This window comes from Ursus arctos, unplaced genomic scaffold (assembly GCF_023065955.2).
Source record: "Ursus arctos isolate Adak ecotype North America unplaced genomic scaffold, UrsArc2.0 scaffold_20, whole genome shotgun sequence".
NCBI lineage: Eukaryota > Metazoa > Chordata > Mammalia > Carnivora > Ursidae > Ursus > Ursus arctos.
The window spans coordinates 28,418,638-28,435,244 of NW_026622875.1; the positions used below are offsets into that span (position 1 = coordinate 28,418,638).

The following is a 16,607-nucleotide window of genomic DNA, read 5'->3' on the forward strand; positions in this document are numbered from 1 at the left end:
GGGAATGCAAACTGGTGCAGCCACTCTGGAAAACAGTGTGGAGGTTCCTCAAAAAGTTGAAAATAGAGCTACCATTTGACCCAGCAATTGCACTACTGGGTATTTACCCCAGAGATACAGATGTAATGATCTGAAGGGGCACCTGCACCCCAATGTTTATAGCAACAATGTCCACAATAGCCAAAGTATAGAAACAGCCCAGATGTCCATCGATGGGTAAATGGATAAAGAAGATGTGGTATATATATATACAATGGAATATTACTGAGCCATCAAAAAATGAAATCTTGCCATTTGCAATGACATGGATGGAACCAGAGGGTATTATGCTAAGCTAAAAAAGTCAGCCAGAGAAAGACAATTATCATATGATCTCACTGATATGTGGAATTTAAGAAACAAAACAGAGGATCATAGGGGAAGAGAGGAAAAAACAAAACAAGATGAAACCAGAAAGGTGACAAACCGTAAGAGACTCTTAATCATAGGAAACAAACTGAGGGTTGCTGGAGGGGAGGGGCTTTGGGGGATGGGTAACCGGGTGATGGACATTAAGGAGGGCACGTGATGTAATGAGCACCGAGTGTTATGTAAGACTGATGAATCACTGACCTCTGCCTCTGAAACCAATAATACATTATATGTTAATTAATTGAATTTAAATTAAAAAAATAAATTTGAAAAAAAAATCCTGCAAGGACACAGGCCGTGGGAGTGTGTGTGTGTGTGTGTGTGTGTGTGCACGCGCGCGCGTGGCGCGTGCTGGGGAGTTTAAGGGTGATTTCTCCTTCTTACCTTAATTGCGTCTATAGTGTTTAAAAAACTTTTCATTTCAAACCCATGAGTACATACACCTGTCACAGGAATGAAGGCCGAGGGGAGGCTCACCCGCTCTCCTCCCTGTCCAGCAGGGCGTGGTAGGACGCCACGTCCCTCTGCAGCTGGGCCTTGTGCGCCAGCAGGTGCTCGCGAGCCTGCTGCTGCTGCTCGGCCTCGGAGCGCATCTCCCTAAGCTCCGCCTCCAGCCTGCTCACCACGGCGCCCAGGTTCTGGAGCTCGATGTCGTGCCAGTGTTTGGCGTCGTGCAACGTGTTCTCCAGGCCTCGTTTCTGCCAAAGAAAGAACGCAACGCAGTCCACACCCGAGGGCGCAGGCAGGGCCCTTGAAGAGGGAGGTGGGCAGAGCTGTGGAAGGGGCTGCACTGGGCCTGGGCTGTCCATTACTCCAAGGACAATGGCCTCACTGGCTTGCGGAGGAAAATGATGAATCCCCCTCCGGGAGGCCAGACTCTTGTTTAGTCTAGTTCACTGATCCTTCTGATGAGGGAGTGCAGGGAGGAAGACAGGAGGGAAAGGAGAGGGAGAAAGATGAAGTATAATGATGAGAGAGAATGATAATGAGAGAAAAAACGAGAGTGAGAAATTGACATACACACACAGGGGAGGCAGTTTGCAGGTGTTTTTTCAAAGAAATCTTGCTCTCTGAACTGCCTCTGGGCCTTTTTGCTCATGATTTCTCACTCCCTGGGGGGCCCTTTCCTTCTCCACTGCGGAAACCCCATCCATCATTCAGCTAAAATGCCTTCTTGTCCAGCACCCTTGCCCAGATTGCCAGAGTTTGAATGAATGTCTCTGGCCTTTAAACACTCAGTCGTTTCTTCTTTAGTGTGTTAGTAGCACACCTTGGCTAATGCCTTTTCCCCTTGCTGCCCTTTCACTGTGGGCTCCCCACTGCCGCATCCTGAGCCTGTTTCTCCCTGAGCTGTGCTTCCTGTGCCTGTGTTGGTTGGTCTCTGCCACACTCAGATTTTAGTTGTCTCTCTCCTGATGACTCTTGCATTGATGTTTCCAGGACAGACCTCTCCCCAGAGCATAAACCTGCTACTGAATTTCTTCCTGGAAATATATACAATCCATGGGCACCTCAAATCAATGTGTCCACAGTGGAGCCACTGGCTTCTCATCTTCCTTCCTTCCCCAAATCAATCATCACTGAGTCCTGCCTCTTATATATTCTGGAAAGTCTTCACATTTGTGCCCTCTCTCCCCCGGCCACCATTGTCCAGGATGAATGCTTATCACTGCTCCCCTGGGGTAACCTCAGTAGCTTGTAGCTCATCTGTTGGTCTCTAGTTCTTCCTGCCCCAGCATTCTCCACACAACAGCAACTGCTCTGTCGAAAGTCCAAATATGGATTTGTATCTCTCCTTCCTTCTCACCTGGATCATTTCTACTCTTCCCCAAGTCCAAGCTTAGGGGTCACCTCCTCCAGGAAGACTTCCTTGATAGTCTCTTGCCCTTTCCCTCACCAGGTGGGGTTAGGGCCCCCTCCTTAGGGTTTCCATGGCTGCCCAAGTACATGCATGCCCTTAAACTTGTAATAACAGTGGGCTGAGCTTCTTAGGGGCATGTTTCCTCTACCAGATGGTGAGCTCTTGAGAGCAGAAATGAAGTTTCTGTAACCCCTGTGATAAGACGGGCTGGCACAGAGTAGGTGCTCATCTGGGTGTGATGCCCAGGATGACAGCACTTGTATTATGGTTACACTTATTGCCCTACGTGTCTCCCTGTTAGACTGGAAACCTCATCTTTCCATATAGCAAGATTTACAGACTGTAGGGCTGACTAAAAAACAGGTTTAAAATATTGTGTGCATCTGTGTTTAACATTTTTTAATAGTTGTAATCATGGTGCACCTATAATTCAGCATCTGGTTTTTTATATAACACATGAGAACAGATAAATATCTTTTCAAATTGAAGTAAAATCTCATTAAAAGAACTTTCTGTACCCTGTCTCATAGGAGGAGATTTTTCATACCTTTTTGATTACTGTGGTTGAAATGGAAGATTCTTGGTCATGATGCCATCTTGAATCATGGCTCCTGTTAAGCAGGGGCCACCATATCATCTTAATTTAAACCATCTTAATTCCACAGGACATAAGAATATAGAGTCAGATTCCCATCCTAGGAACATTTACAGGTGGCAAAAAATGTAACTAGTAGAAAATAAATCTAGATCAGTATCTGGTCGAGGGTTATTATTTTGGTGAGATCTGAAACCCCCTCTATGGCAATGAAGATGCAGAAATGGCCACCTGCACTTTGAGAATCACTTGTTCCAAACCTTCTCGGTTTTCCCCCTTTGTTTATCAGGAAATTCCTTGGTTCGTAGTGTTTGGTGTTGATGTTGGACCTGTAACACCTGTTGTTTGGAAATAACAAATGGAATCCTGTTTGGATCATCTGTCTACAGTTTTTGCTCCATGTTCACAGGTGACTTCTGTATGTGGCCTGAGGTTTCCTTTGACGACTTAGGACCATCGCCCAATGTAGGTTCTTGGAAACACCTCTCAGAGGTCCTCTGTCTCTTCTGCCCCATCCTCAGTGTCCCGGTCCAGCTTTCCCACCTAAGTCCCTGACATCCTGGCCTGGTTCTCCCAGAGGCGCTTGGGCTCGAGTGATGGCCATCAGGCCACTGCTGCCCATCTCCCAACTCCAGTCCCCACAGCAACACAACACCAACAAGCAAACCCAGGTCATAGAAGCACACACTCTTTCCCCAGTTTCTGGAGATTTGAAGGGACTTCCTTGAATTGCTAAACCTTCCAGAAAGTAAGAATAGTGACCTTATGTGATTTCTGGTCTTGAATTCCATTCTTGATTTGAGTTGACAGAACACAGAGCTCAGTAGGCTGTAAGCACCATTACCAGTGCCTGGCTGCCAGTACAAACAGTGCCTTGCTGGCAAAGGGGGCTGCACGTGCCGCCAGCCCGCCTATCCGAGGCCTGTGTGAGCTGCAGGGGCCTTGTGTGTGTGCACAAACAATGATAACCAATGATGACAGGGCTAGCTGGATGGCCTGAGCTGTATCTGAAAGCTGCAGGAAGGTGTGCTACTTACTCTGGCTGTCTGGGCTCCTGACCTTGGCTGTAAGGCCCAGTGACCAGAGCTCTGATCTACTAGCTGGCAGGGGACAGAGGTGGCCTGTCCTGGGTCCCAAGCTCAGCCAGCATGTCACTACTCCTAGGTCTTCTGGTTGGGGGTGAGAGTTTTCTTCCGATTTGTTACGGTAGTTGGGACCGCGGGGTTTAAATGAGGTGATCAGATGAGGCCAACTTGGGATTACTATACCAGCAGTGATAATAAGAATTTTACAATGATAACCAATAATAGATACCACTTATTGATTGCTCGCTCTGTGCCAGGCACCGTGCTAAGGACTTGACCTGCATGGTTTCCTTAATCATGCCCATGACTTTATGAGGTAAATTGTGTTCGGTCCCCGGCAGATCACATTTCTAAAGGCAGCTGCGATCCCTATCTCCGTCCCACATGTTCTTTCTCTAGGTGGCCTTGCCAGTGCCTGATCAAGAAGTGGCGTTTCTTTTTCCTCTTGTGGGATGTGGGATGGCTGCTGACTGCTTAGACCAACAGAGTTCTGTATAAGTGAGATTCAGGGACTTTCAGTGATATTCAAGCCCCGGTGTTAAGAGGCCTGGTGACTCCTGACGCTCAGAGGGAAGCCAGATGCCACGTCAGAAGTCCGACGACATGACTGCCATGATTTGAGGAAGTCAAAGCTAGCCACCTGGACTAGGCCCCACAGAGGGAGAAAGAGATGCACAGCTGAGGTGCCACACATAGGAGCGGAAGTCGCCATTCTTGGATGTCCGCCCCCAGCAGACGCCGCAGCTGTCTCTGCCAGACTCCGCCTAACTGTGAGTGAATGAACACAGTTTCTACTGTTGGCTTAAGCCACTAACACGGCAGATACATATGATAACCCAAATAGAACCTCACTTTGCAAGTGAGAAAACAGAGTCTTAGAGACACCACTCTGCTAATGAGTAGAGGAGTCAAGATTCCAGATTCCAGAGTGAGAGCCAATCCCCAATTCCAGAGGCCCGCTGTGGTCTAGGGGAGTCATAGAGCCAGAAGGGCTCAGCCTCTCCACTTGTTACTCCTGTTCATGGGCAAACCCCTGAACCACAGTTTGCTCTTCTGCAGAATGGGTTGTCAGTCCCAGCCCAGGGCACTTCTCCGTGTTTCTATGAGGGTCCGAGGAGAGAATGCATGTGAGCACGCTCTCATGACTATTAGTATCACTTTGAAGAAATTACGTTTTGAACACTCATCCAGTGATTTGGGGACATCAGATAAATTAGACATGGTCTCTGCCCTAAAGGAATTAATGTGATGTCAGTGGATAAGATGATATAATCCCATGAACCACAGGGCTCTGAATGCAAGTGGGTGGCAGGTGGAGAGATCACCCCACCTGTGGGAGTCAGGATCTAGGCTTTTTGCTGGATGCAGCACTTGAGTATCTTCCACCTCACCTGTGCCAAGGGTGTGAGGACAGGTAGAGGTGGGCAGAGTTGGGGGGAGGGGTCTCCTTCCAGCCATGGGAAGAACATGTCCAAGGGCTCAAGTGTAGGAGAGCAAAGGGTGTGTTCTGGGCATTTCCCTTTCTGTAGAATCTGGGCTCGTCTGTGATTGAAGCCCAAGCGCGGGGTAGTGCTGGAAGGTCTGGCATAGAAAGACTTTCTGTTTTACCCCCAGGCAATGCCGGGGGAGGGGAACACTGAAAATGCAGAAGAGAGGGGACAGTAGCTAGAGGAATGTCCCAGATGGGGCAATAGTGGACAGGGGAAGTTTACTGAAGGGAGGAGAGGGTGGATAAAACTTCAGAGACATTTTGAGGTTGGAAACAGAGGACAGAGACCTCATGTTGGAGGACCTTAATCTTACCTGCAGAATGGTGCAGGTGACAGCATCTGCTGAGGGACAGAGGTGAGGGCAGGCTGGCGCTTGCTGAGCATGGAGGCTGCTAGGAGCAACTGCTCTGGGGAGCACAGCACCCTCTGCTGTGTTCAGTCATTTGGTTAAACCCAATCCGGTTATGAGCTTTGAGAGGACGGAAAACATCCACTTCATGTTTGTGTCCCTGGGACCTACCTCACAGAGTGCTTAGCATGCAGTAGGCAGCCAGTATATGTGTGGAATGTATGCTGAGTGATGGGCCACCTCCACTCAGGTGCAGTTCATCCAGACTTTCCTGTTGATGTGGGGTTGAGTGTATGTCCCCAACGTTTTGCCTGGCACTTTTTATCTCTGGAAGAGGGGCAATTTTGGCAGCCACAAGGACATCTGGGGAATAAATGACAGCCCCTTAACCATGTTTAAAGCGACGTGGGCAAAAGGCAGCACCCCTAGTATTAGGATCAAGGGTTATGGCAGGGAAATAAAACTGATTAGCATAAAATTCACATAACTCTGAGTAAATAGTGCAATTGTCTTTCAGACAATTTTTTTTAATCTAAAGTAGCATTGCTTTAGGCTGTAGTTTCCTGATTTGTCTCACCTCAGATCCTTTTCTCACATCCCCTTGCACTGACCCTGATCCCATCACAATGTGTGGGAGAGCAGTGGCAGCGAGATGTGTGTCATGTTGTGCTATGCTGTGGCAAGACTGAGCATCTCCCTGAGCTGACTGGGCATCATGTGACCTTGTTGGCCAGAGAACAATGTACCCAAGGGAACTGAAGACACGTGAAGGAGGGGAACTGGGGGTGATGGAATGATCTTGGCCACGGGCAGCGAAAACGTTGTTTCTGAGGGGACCAACTAGAATAAATCCTAACTTGATGGTAGGCTAAGACTGCATTGGGAGGTGCTGGTTGGGTGATGGAATGGATTTCGGTGGGAGGGTGTATGGGGAGTGGTAGAAGAAGTGGGTACTAGCGATAGTATTGGAACTTTCCCAGGTCTTGAAGCTGATGGGAGACAGGGGCTCCTTGGGCCTCGGTGGAGTCCAGACCACCTCAGTTGCACAAGGATTACATGAACAATCCCCTCATGCACTCCAGATGAGATGTGAGGGTGAATTGCTGTATTATTATTAATTATTTTAATTAATAATAATAATAATAATAATAATAAATGATGCAAGAGACTTTCCCACAAACCTCAGTGAGTCTGAGGAGCTTCCTAGTCTTAGGTTGGGTTCCCCAGAAGCAGAGGGTGGGGCAGGGATCCTGGTACATGTAAATAAGTAAGGGGTTGCTCTCAAGAAAAGGGGAGCAAGGAAAGCAGGATAGGACAGAGGAAGGTGCTAAGCCAGCGGGAAGTCTCAATTGGAGTCTGGTACAGCCTGATCCCACAGAGCCTGGGAGTGCGAATTACCCGGTAAAACCCATTCCACCAGGAAGCAAGTGGGCTGGGTTTTTAAACCCCACGTCAGCTAGTCATTGGCTGAGGGCTAGAGGAGGCGGGCCTAACCACCTAGGCCTGCTGTCTACTGCCTGGCTGAGGCCAATTCTCTGGAGAAGTGGGGCCCCTGAAAAGGGACGTCTGTGGGTGTAAGCCACCAACACTCACAGGTATTTCTGTGGGGCACTAATAGCGTTCACTATACTTGTTGTGATTCAGTATCAGATGACCCTTTCAGGCCTCAAGACTCACATGCTGTGAGATGCAAATCTCTTGTGAACTCTGACCCAGATGACTAGAGCTCAACAGTTGAGAGTTAAAATTGAAGAAATGCCAGGACTCTTCCCAGCGCACTCACCAGGGCCCGCAAGGATTCCGTCTCCGCCTGGAGGCTCTGGACCTGGCACGAAGTGTTGTGCAGCTCCAGCCTGAGGGCAGCGGCCAGCTTCTCTTCCTGGGTCTGTGCCATGCGGGCCACCTCTGCCTGTTGCTGTGGAGGGTCAGGTCTCCGCGTGAGCAGGGGTGTGTGCACAGCCCGAACCCCACCTTTCCTCTCACCCTTCCCAGGCACCACTCCATTGCCTTTGACTCAGAGCAAACAGCTGGCAGATTGAAAAAGTCCTCTTTTTCCACAGGCACCCCCACCGATTTGTATACAAGCATTTATTTAGTTTGAACATATAGTGCATACAAGCAGAATAAAATTCAAAAGCTTTTTCTGAAGGGTTTATAGGAGAAAGTCTCCTTTTGTCCCTATGCTCTAATTACAGTTCTTCCGTTTTCAGTTTCTTTAACCTCTTTCCAGAAATATTTCGTATATTTATAAGTAAGTATATGTGATCATCCTCTCCTTGCTTTGGTACTTCATACATCTTAGAAAATATTCTCACCAGTATACATAGATCCATTACATTCTTTTAATGGCTCCACAGTATTGCCTTGTTTGGAAGTACTGTAATTATTTAGAAGCCCTGCACTGATTAGCACTTAGATTGTTTCCAGTCCTTGCCTGTTACAAACAGTGGTGTAAGAATAACCCTACAACGCTCATTTTCCACACATGGGAGTATCTCCGAGGGGTAAATCCCTGCAGTGGAACTGCTGAGTCAAAGGGTATGCATCTATCATTTTGATGGATGTTGCCAAATTGCCTTTCAGAGAACTGGTAACCCGTTCCAGTACTGTCAGGCAGTGCTGATTGCCCCACACCTTCTTCAAATGAGGAACTATCCACCTTGGTCTGATAGTCCCTGTTTCCTTGTAAAAACCAGTCTGGCCACAACTGTGAACACAAGGGGAAGGTCTGTGTTTCGCAATCTCTCCCTGAGCAAGAAGGACATAGTCTGATTCTTTCCCATACTTTCACGGGAGTAGGTCATTGCTACTCTTTCTGTCTGCTGGAGAAAGGGGGAAAAACTTGAGATCACCTTCATTCATCTTTGGTACAGTCTGACACATGTCTCTAAGCCAGTTTTACGGGAGAAAAAACCCGTTTTCTCCCCTAGTTTACTGGCTGTCTGGATTGACCATTTTTACTACATATGAATACTTATTTATAGGGTTATGCAGAAATAGTCCAATCTAACCGACTAAGAAAACCCGGGTCAAAGGGCTCACATCTCAGGTGTAGTTCTTCCTGTGTGAGGGCTAGAAAGAGCTCAACAAAGATGTCCATTAAAGGTCTGGGATCAGCTAAAGGAGAATGGAAGCTGTGGGCCCATCTCTGACCAGTCGGTCGGTCCATGGCTGTGTGTCCCCAGGCCATCATTCAGCCTCTCTGAGCCCCAGTCCCTGCCCACAGAACACAGATGACAGTGAGTGGAGTGACTATGATGCTTCCAACAGGTTATACATGCAGAAATTTTAAAACCTTAAAAGCATGCAAATAGTGACTGCATATATTTTTTTTATGTGGAAGAAGTAATATTAACCAATAAATGAGTTTGTAAAAGCCACTGTAGGTTGAATACTACTAATGATAACTAATATGCGTTAAGCGCTTATACTGTGCTAAGCACTGCCTTAACAGCATTAAGTCCATTATTTCAGTAAATCTTCACGACCTTATGAAGCCAGTGTCATTGTTATTCCTATTTTACATGAGGAAACCGAGGCACAGAGAGACTGAGTTATTTACTCAAGATCGTATGGCCTATGAGGGGCAGAGCTGGCCAGAGCTGTGCTCGCAACCAGGTTTGAAAGCCGCTGCTCCCACCAATCCATCAAGACACCTGAAAGTGGACCTGTCTTCCCCAGAGTGAAGGTGGACCCCTCTAAAACATCCTTGAGCTCTGTCAAGTCCTGCTGCAATGGGTTGCCCCGTTTCTCTCCCTGTCTTTGGGGTTGGGACTTGGCCAGGTGGGCTGTGTGGGTGGGTGGACGGTGGGAGGATGGGGTTCTGGCAGACAGACTGAGTTGAGAGGTGCAGGTGCATAGAGCGGGCAGGGGCAGCCGGCAGCTGGAGCCCGCGCCTGATAGCTCATGAGAGCCGAGGGTTAAATTTTCAGGAAGTTTGTAAGCTAGTTGGTAAACACAGCCGTCATTAAAAATTAAATTATATCCACTTACAATTAAGTTATATTAAAATGGTAACAAAAACTCCAAACACATCACTTGCTAATTATTTACATTTTATCATTATCTGTGCTATCAGAGTTATTTATATCAGTGGTACCTGTGTGGTAGGAGTAACATTTAATGGTGACGTCTGAGCATCTCTTCCAAACTCTGTGCTTATTTACATCAAGTTAGGAGTTTGAAATCTGCTATGGCGAGAGTTAGTTACCTCATGGAAATTGGCAAACACTACAAATCAGGGATTGAATTGTTGTTTTGCTGACTCTCTAGACTTAAGAAAGGGATGCAGAAAACGTTAATAATGCAGATTAAACTTAAAATGGGTCATGTCTATAGCTGTCACATTATGAATAGCAAAAAAATTAGAGGGAATATCTTTCCAATATTTACAAACTATTAATCTGATTTGCAAAGAAGTTACTCATATCATTGATGAAAGAACTCATTAAGGTCAATGGAAATATCAACCAAAATTCCTATCAGAGCTATCCTCATTTATCATTGGTGTGCGTGGCTTTTTGCTTAATCAGATATTAATAATGAAGCATATTTTATAATCTGATTTTGTGACATGATTGTTGATGACAGAATTATTAAAACAGCTGGCAGATTTTGCATGAAATAGCAAGTCACACTGAAGGTATAGGTGTAAATAGAAAAGCAAAGTACATATTTTTTCCTAAAATTAATGTTATCTCTAAAATTATATAAAGAAAACATCAACAGAAATTTCTATGTTACCTTTACGTGGTATTGTGAATCTGACTGCGAACAAACACACATGGTTACATTTTTCCACAGAGAGCAGATATGAAACATTACCAGCACGCCGTGGGGAAGAGGCGGGCATGAGTGGAAGTAGTCCCACTGAAGGCAAGTTTCAAAGCCCAGGTGGGTGAGCCTGGGGTAAATCTGCTGGCCAAGACTCTCACCACAATCCCCCATATAATCTGCCCTCCTCTCAACCCAGACAATGGGTGGTCTGTATTCAGAGGTATGCTCTGGTCTCTGGGGGCATGAATGCTGTATCCCAGTATTTCCCAAACATTCGACAAGCAGCATGGCTTTTCACATGTCTGAATACTGATTCGAACACTTTTTATTTAAATCGATTCACTTTTTCTTTGTAAATGAATGTGTTTAAAATGGAAACTGTAGATGAGGTGTCAGAGGACCCTGCATCAGGATCATCTAGGGAGCTTGTGAAAATGCAGGTTCTGATTCAGGAGATCTGAGTGGGCCCAGGAATCTGCATTTAAAACCCCCATGTAATGCCTGGTTCATGGGAACAAAGTTCCAGATTGCTACGGAAACTGATAAAACTGTAAAACTGGTCATAGACAAAAAATAGCTGAAAAATTAATAAAATTTAAAAAAACCAATGTTATTATATTTGAGCGAATGTTGCCCACCACGTTGCTGAGTCCCAAAGCCTGCTTTCTCTTTGCTGAAAGGTGAGATTGATGAGTATAAGAGAAGTGTTAATGACCTACCAGCACCAAATGGAAACTTTCTTACACAGTTTAATTAAGATTAAAAAATGAATTTGATCACTATGGGATTCAGTGTCATTTTATATCATGCCCCATACCTTCTCAAATCAGCTTACAAATGATACTTGCCCTTCGTCTGGGGACAATCAACTGCTTTGACTCACCTAAAAGTATTACCTGTTCTTTTCCGATGGCTTTTTAGAGTTATGCTTTCTGATTAATAACTACTTCTGTTTCCATTTCAACCCAATGCCTTCAAGATTTCTCCTCACAGAGCAAACAGCAGGTGTGTCATTCTAGACCCTGAGGATAGGAAGGCAGGGCTGTGTTCTGTTGCTCCGTGCAGTTGCTAGGATGTGTAATGAGATGCGAATATGCTGGTCCCCAGGCTTGCACACCAGCCTGAAATCTCGGCTCCGCTGCGTAGGAGCCAGGCTGCCGTGTTTGCACTCCATCTATATTTCTGGGACAGGAGAGCATATTGACACTTTGAAACATAAAAAATTTCAAATAAAAAATTTAAATTAAATGTACACGTTATTGCCTACAAAAGACGGATGGGAGAGCAGAAAAGCAGCATGCTTTGGTGTAAGTCAGAAAGAAGTATTTGAGAGTCTCCAAATGGAGGGGGGAAAAGAGCCATCGCCAAACCCACCCCTCTGTCATGCAGGTGTGTTCGTAGCAGAACATGTATCCAAGGTGACGGCTGAGAGTTGAAATGTGGATTCTGCCTTTCTCCAGCAGTTGCTGTGTGGATTTCACCCAGTCCCTCAAGCTCTCTGTTTTTGCAGCTGGCGAACAAAAGCTCTACAAGAGCCTGGCTCTGCTGCCGAGTACAGCTGACCGCCTTGCTCTGCAGCCTCCTAGACCTCATGGGATCACTAACCTCATGATGTTCACTATCATGGAGAAAGGGAAAGCAATGGATTCCTTGGGGAGACAGAGGCTTCCCAGCTTGTATCACAGAGGAATCTTATCCCACAGGGAGGGCACAGAATCACAGTTTGGGAAGATCATGACAAAAGTCTGGCATAACCTTCTGGACACTCACATTCCATGAGACAATGAATCAAGACTCCCCCACACCCCATGTGATCTGTCCAGGCCAAACTAACAGTTCAGAGTGTTCTGAACTGAACATATTCTGGAATCAGAATATGTGGTCTGAATCTTGGTTCTACCACTTTGGACCCGTGTATTCTTGGGAAAGTGACTAACCTCTCTGTGCCTCAGTTCCGTCCTCTGTGAAATGGATAAGATCACAATACCTAATTCATAGTGGGAAGATGGAAGAGGAACAAGCCTGTCAGGTGCTTAGAACGCAGTCAGGGCCCTTGGCACAGTCTTACTAAGCGTTCTGCGGGCACTGCTCTCACCGCATGTTGTATTCTGCTTGTAGAAGAACGGTCTTTCTATCCGTCGCCTGCCACCTGCACCCAGCCAACCTCGCGCTAGATTGTAGGTACCTTGTGTGCAGGGACAACTTCTTACTGACCCCTCTGCCTGCCCTGCGGACATAACATGGTGTTTTATACCTCAGGCACGACCAACACACTTACTAAAGGTCTACAATATGTCCTAGTCCCATGCAAGAGACTACAGCAAAGGACGGTCCGCTGGCAGTGGAACAAAATCAATCTCCTTTGCATTAGGAGGATTAGCTATCTGTACTATAATGACCATGGAGTATCATATAAATGTTATTTAGCTAAGGATAGCTTTGGACAAGCAGCATCCCCAGCCCTGACCCACTCCAGGCAGACACAGGATTTATTTGGGAGAGGGCTGGATGCCATCCGGTCTTCACCTGAGACATGAGCTCTCCTTAGTGGGAACTAAAAAGAAGTACATGTCTCACTCGGTGAAACGTCAGTGTTGGCAGAAGGGCTGGCCTGGCTAAGCCAAGTGTCTCCTTGAATTGGCACAAGAACTGCCTGGCTATTGAAGCTGCTCATGAAAGGCTATGGGACCAATTCCCAGCCGCAGCGGAAGCTGCCCAAGGACACACTGAGGGACACCCTGGCTTTGCGACTTGCTGTCCCTCGGTCATAAGGAAGTGTGTACCTGCTGATGAAGGCGGTGGAAGAGGCTCAGCAGTGAATGTGATTCCGAAGAGAAAAATATGTTCTTCTTAAAGTAATTATTGATGTTTAAATGGTAGTATTTTTCTTCTGGTTCATGGAGATCATCCCATTCTGAAGAAGGGACTCCTCAGCTCTGTCCCTTCTCAGAGACTGATAAATGTTGAACGCAAACCATACTACTTTCATTTCTCAGGGATTTGGGTTGTTTTATCTTTGCAAGTCTCTTATTTTAGAAGTAAGGTCCCTACCCTTTTCATGGGAAAGAGCTACCATTGAGAAGTACCTAAGATAGCATTGAGATTGCAGAATCTGGTGGCCAGGGACAGACCTGGAACTTTGTGCCCACAGCCCCATGCACAAGTCCTGGCACCTGCTTTGTGCTTGACAAATGGAGTCTGAATGAGCGAGTGAGTGACTATTACTTGGTAGCATGTGGAGGTTACAGTATTGGGTGATCCTCTATATAGATAGTTATTCAAATGTTGGTTGTCGACAAGTTGTGGGGTTGGAAACACAACGTGGAGGCTGAGGGCCTGGGAGTGCCCTCTACAATATACATGTTGTACTGGGTAAGGGTAAAGGACAGGTGAAAGACAGGTAGTGCCTACCTCAGGGAGATAGCCTCTTTAGTTTCCCTTTTAACAACTATTCTGATTCCCCTCACTCTGTCCCCCAGCTCTGACCATCTTGGCCACACTCCTGTAATGTATAGTGACAGGAACCAAATCCTGGCCTCCTAGCTCCTATAGTAACCCTGCCTTATTGGCTAACAATACCTTTTGAAAGCCACCTGGAACTACCATAACTTAAGTGAGAAGACAATTGACAAGCTGGGCACATATTTACAACTTATTGCGGGGAGAGGATTAATTTCTATAGTGTACAAAGAGTCACTACAAACCAGTAATAAAAAGCCCAAGACATAATAAAAATGAGCAAGAGATATGACCTGATAGTATGCACAAGACCAATATGGCTGAATACTAAGATGTTCTACCTTCCTTATAATATGAGAAATGCAAAATAAAATCACTGAAAAACCATGTTTTACCTCTAATATTGATGAGGATCACAAGGTATGAGAACTCACAGTACTAGTGAGGATGTGGGGAACTGGGCACTCTCAATCACTGATGAGAATGTAAATTGTTACAACCTTTTCCAAGGGTAATTTGAGAATATTTATCAAAATTACCAGTGTGCATAATTTTTGACCCAGCAATTCCACATCTGTGAATTTATCCAGCAAATATATTCCTATTTTGGAAAATGAGGGACACACACAAATAGTTAGTGACTAGTCTAATGTATAAAAGCAAGAGATTAGAAGCCACCTAAATATTGATCATCAGGGCATTAAATAAATTCTAAGATATCCATTGCTAGAACAGGCGTTTTTTTTTTGTTGAGGGCCAGATAGTAAATATTTTAGGCTTAGCAGACATATGGCCTCCATTGCAACAATTCCACTCTGCTGGTATATGCAAATACAGCCATAGACAATATGTAAGTGAATGAGCAAAGCTGTGTTCCAATAAAACTTATTTGCAAAAACAGGCAGTGGGTGAGATTTGGCTTGTGGGCCATAGTTTGCTGCCCAACATGGTATAGTATCATGCATCTAAAAAGCAGTATGTTCCGAATACTACTATTTGTGTAAAGAAAGAGAGAGAGAATATATACATATTTCCTTGGATGTGCATAAAGTATCTCTGAAAGGACTCATAGTAAAAGGATAACATTGATTGATCTGCAGAAAAGAACTGGGTGGCTGGGACATGGGTTGGATGTCACTTTCACTGTATATCGTTTTGTGAATTTTGAATTTTGAAACAAGTGAAGGTATTATATATTAAAAATGCTTACATAAAATCCAAGTACATAAAAAATGAAATAAAAGTGAGCTGGGGCCCTTTTGCAAAGCTCTTCCTGTGACATACTATGAGGTGTAGAAAGACTAGAGGACTCCCTTTCAGTGCTTGCAGCAAGCACACCAGAATAGACCATGGCTTATTTCACTGAAGAGATATCAGGGATTATAGCCAACTCATCAACACACAGGGAGCCCTAGGTTACAGATGCCTTTAGGGGTTCTGCTCTTTCTATTCTCCTTGAAAGGAACTCTCCCAGTAGGCTCTCGTGGTGATACCGCATCGGGCCACCTTGTCATCTAGAGCCAGTGACCCCAGTTGACTAGCCGAAACCCATTCCAATCCAATTTCATATATTCTAGAAAATATTCACGCTTCTTTGTACAAGCAAGCAAAGAGAAGGTGTTGACATGGCACTCTATATAAAATATTTGCCCTTGCAGGGTAAATTATTGTTTGTGAAAGTGAATGATATGGAGACATGTTACCTGAGGCTCCTAGTCTCCTCATGGTTAGATCTACACCTATGTTGTCCAGTATGGTAGCCACTAGCCACACATAGCTATTTAAATAGAGATTAATAAGCATTAAATAAAATTAAAGACTCCGTTTCTCAGTTGGATCAGGCACATTCCCAGTGCTCAACAGTGCATGCGGCCAGTGGCTCCCATAGTGGATAGCTGCACAGACTATACAAAGTCTTATCCTCACAGAAATTGCTATTGGAGGGCACTGCTCTAGTCAGTGGCTAATGTCTCTTCCAGCTCTAAGACTATCAATAACCAGAAACCTCATGATTCATCTCCATCTGTTCACCTGTCTTCTTTCTCAACTATCTCCACAATCTGTCATCGGGGCTGTTTAAGGCATGATGGTTACAGCTCCCATAAGGTTCCTGACCACGTATGCCTTGAACTGATCTGAGGCAAGTGCAGACCACTATCAGAAGAGATAGCATGGGCGCATTTGCTGTGAGGTTCCTGGCCCCTAGGGGCTATTGAAAGGAAGCTGAGTTCTCTCTCGTCAGCACCTCCTACCCTACCACACAGCTGATGCTGGTAATTGAATAAGACTTTGGTTATTGTACACATCCTCCCACTGCAGTGAACAAGGGACAGAGATGAGGCTTCCAGGAGTGAGCGTGTGGAGCCCTTCCCTGGGAGGAAGATCCCAGGGAGGAGGTTAAGAATGCAAAATGGAGCTTGTCTTGCCTGCTATAGAATGGAAATGTCTCAGCATAGGAATGCTAGGAAACAGGTGAATGATAGGGGCTCTCCCATATTCCTTTTTAGGGCCTGTGGGTTGCAGACTGGGGGATGTATTCCGTGGGTAGCCAGAAGGTCTGGAGGGTGGGATGGCACGTTGT

At 45.7% G+C, this 16,607-nt stretch overlaps 1 protein-coding gene across 1 annotated transcript in view; it reads right to left on the reverse strand.

Annotated features, from left to right (window-relative positions):
* Positions 1–884: 884 nt before the first annotated feature.
* BFSP2 (beaded filament structural protein 2) overlaps positions 885–16,607 on the reverse strand; it is a 58,557-nt gene continuing 42,834 nt past the window's right edge. Inside the window, exons 5-6 of the mRNA XM_044383551.2 lie at positions 7,575–7,706; positions 885–1,109 (exon numbers count right to left, since the gene is read on the reverse strand). Coding sequence (XP_044239486.1) covers positions 885–1,109; positions 7,575–7,706 — 357 coding nt within the window. The remainder of the gene's footprint in view (positions 1,110–7,574; positions 7,707–16,607) is intronic.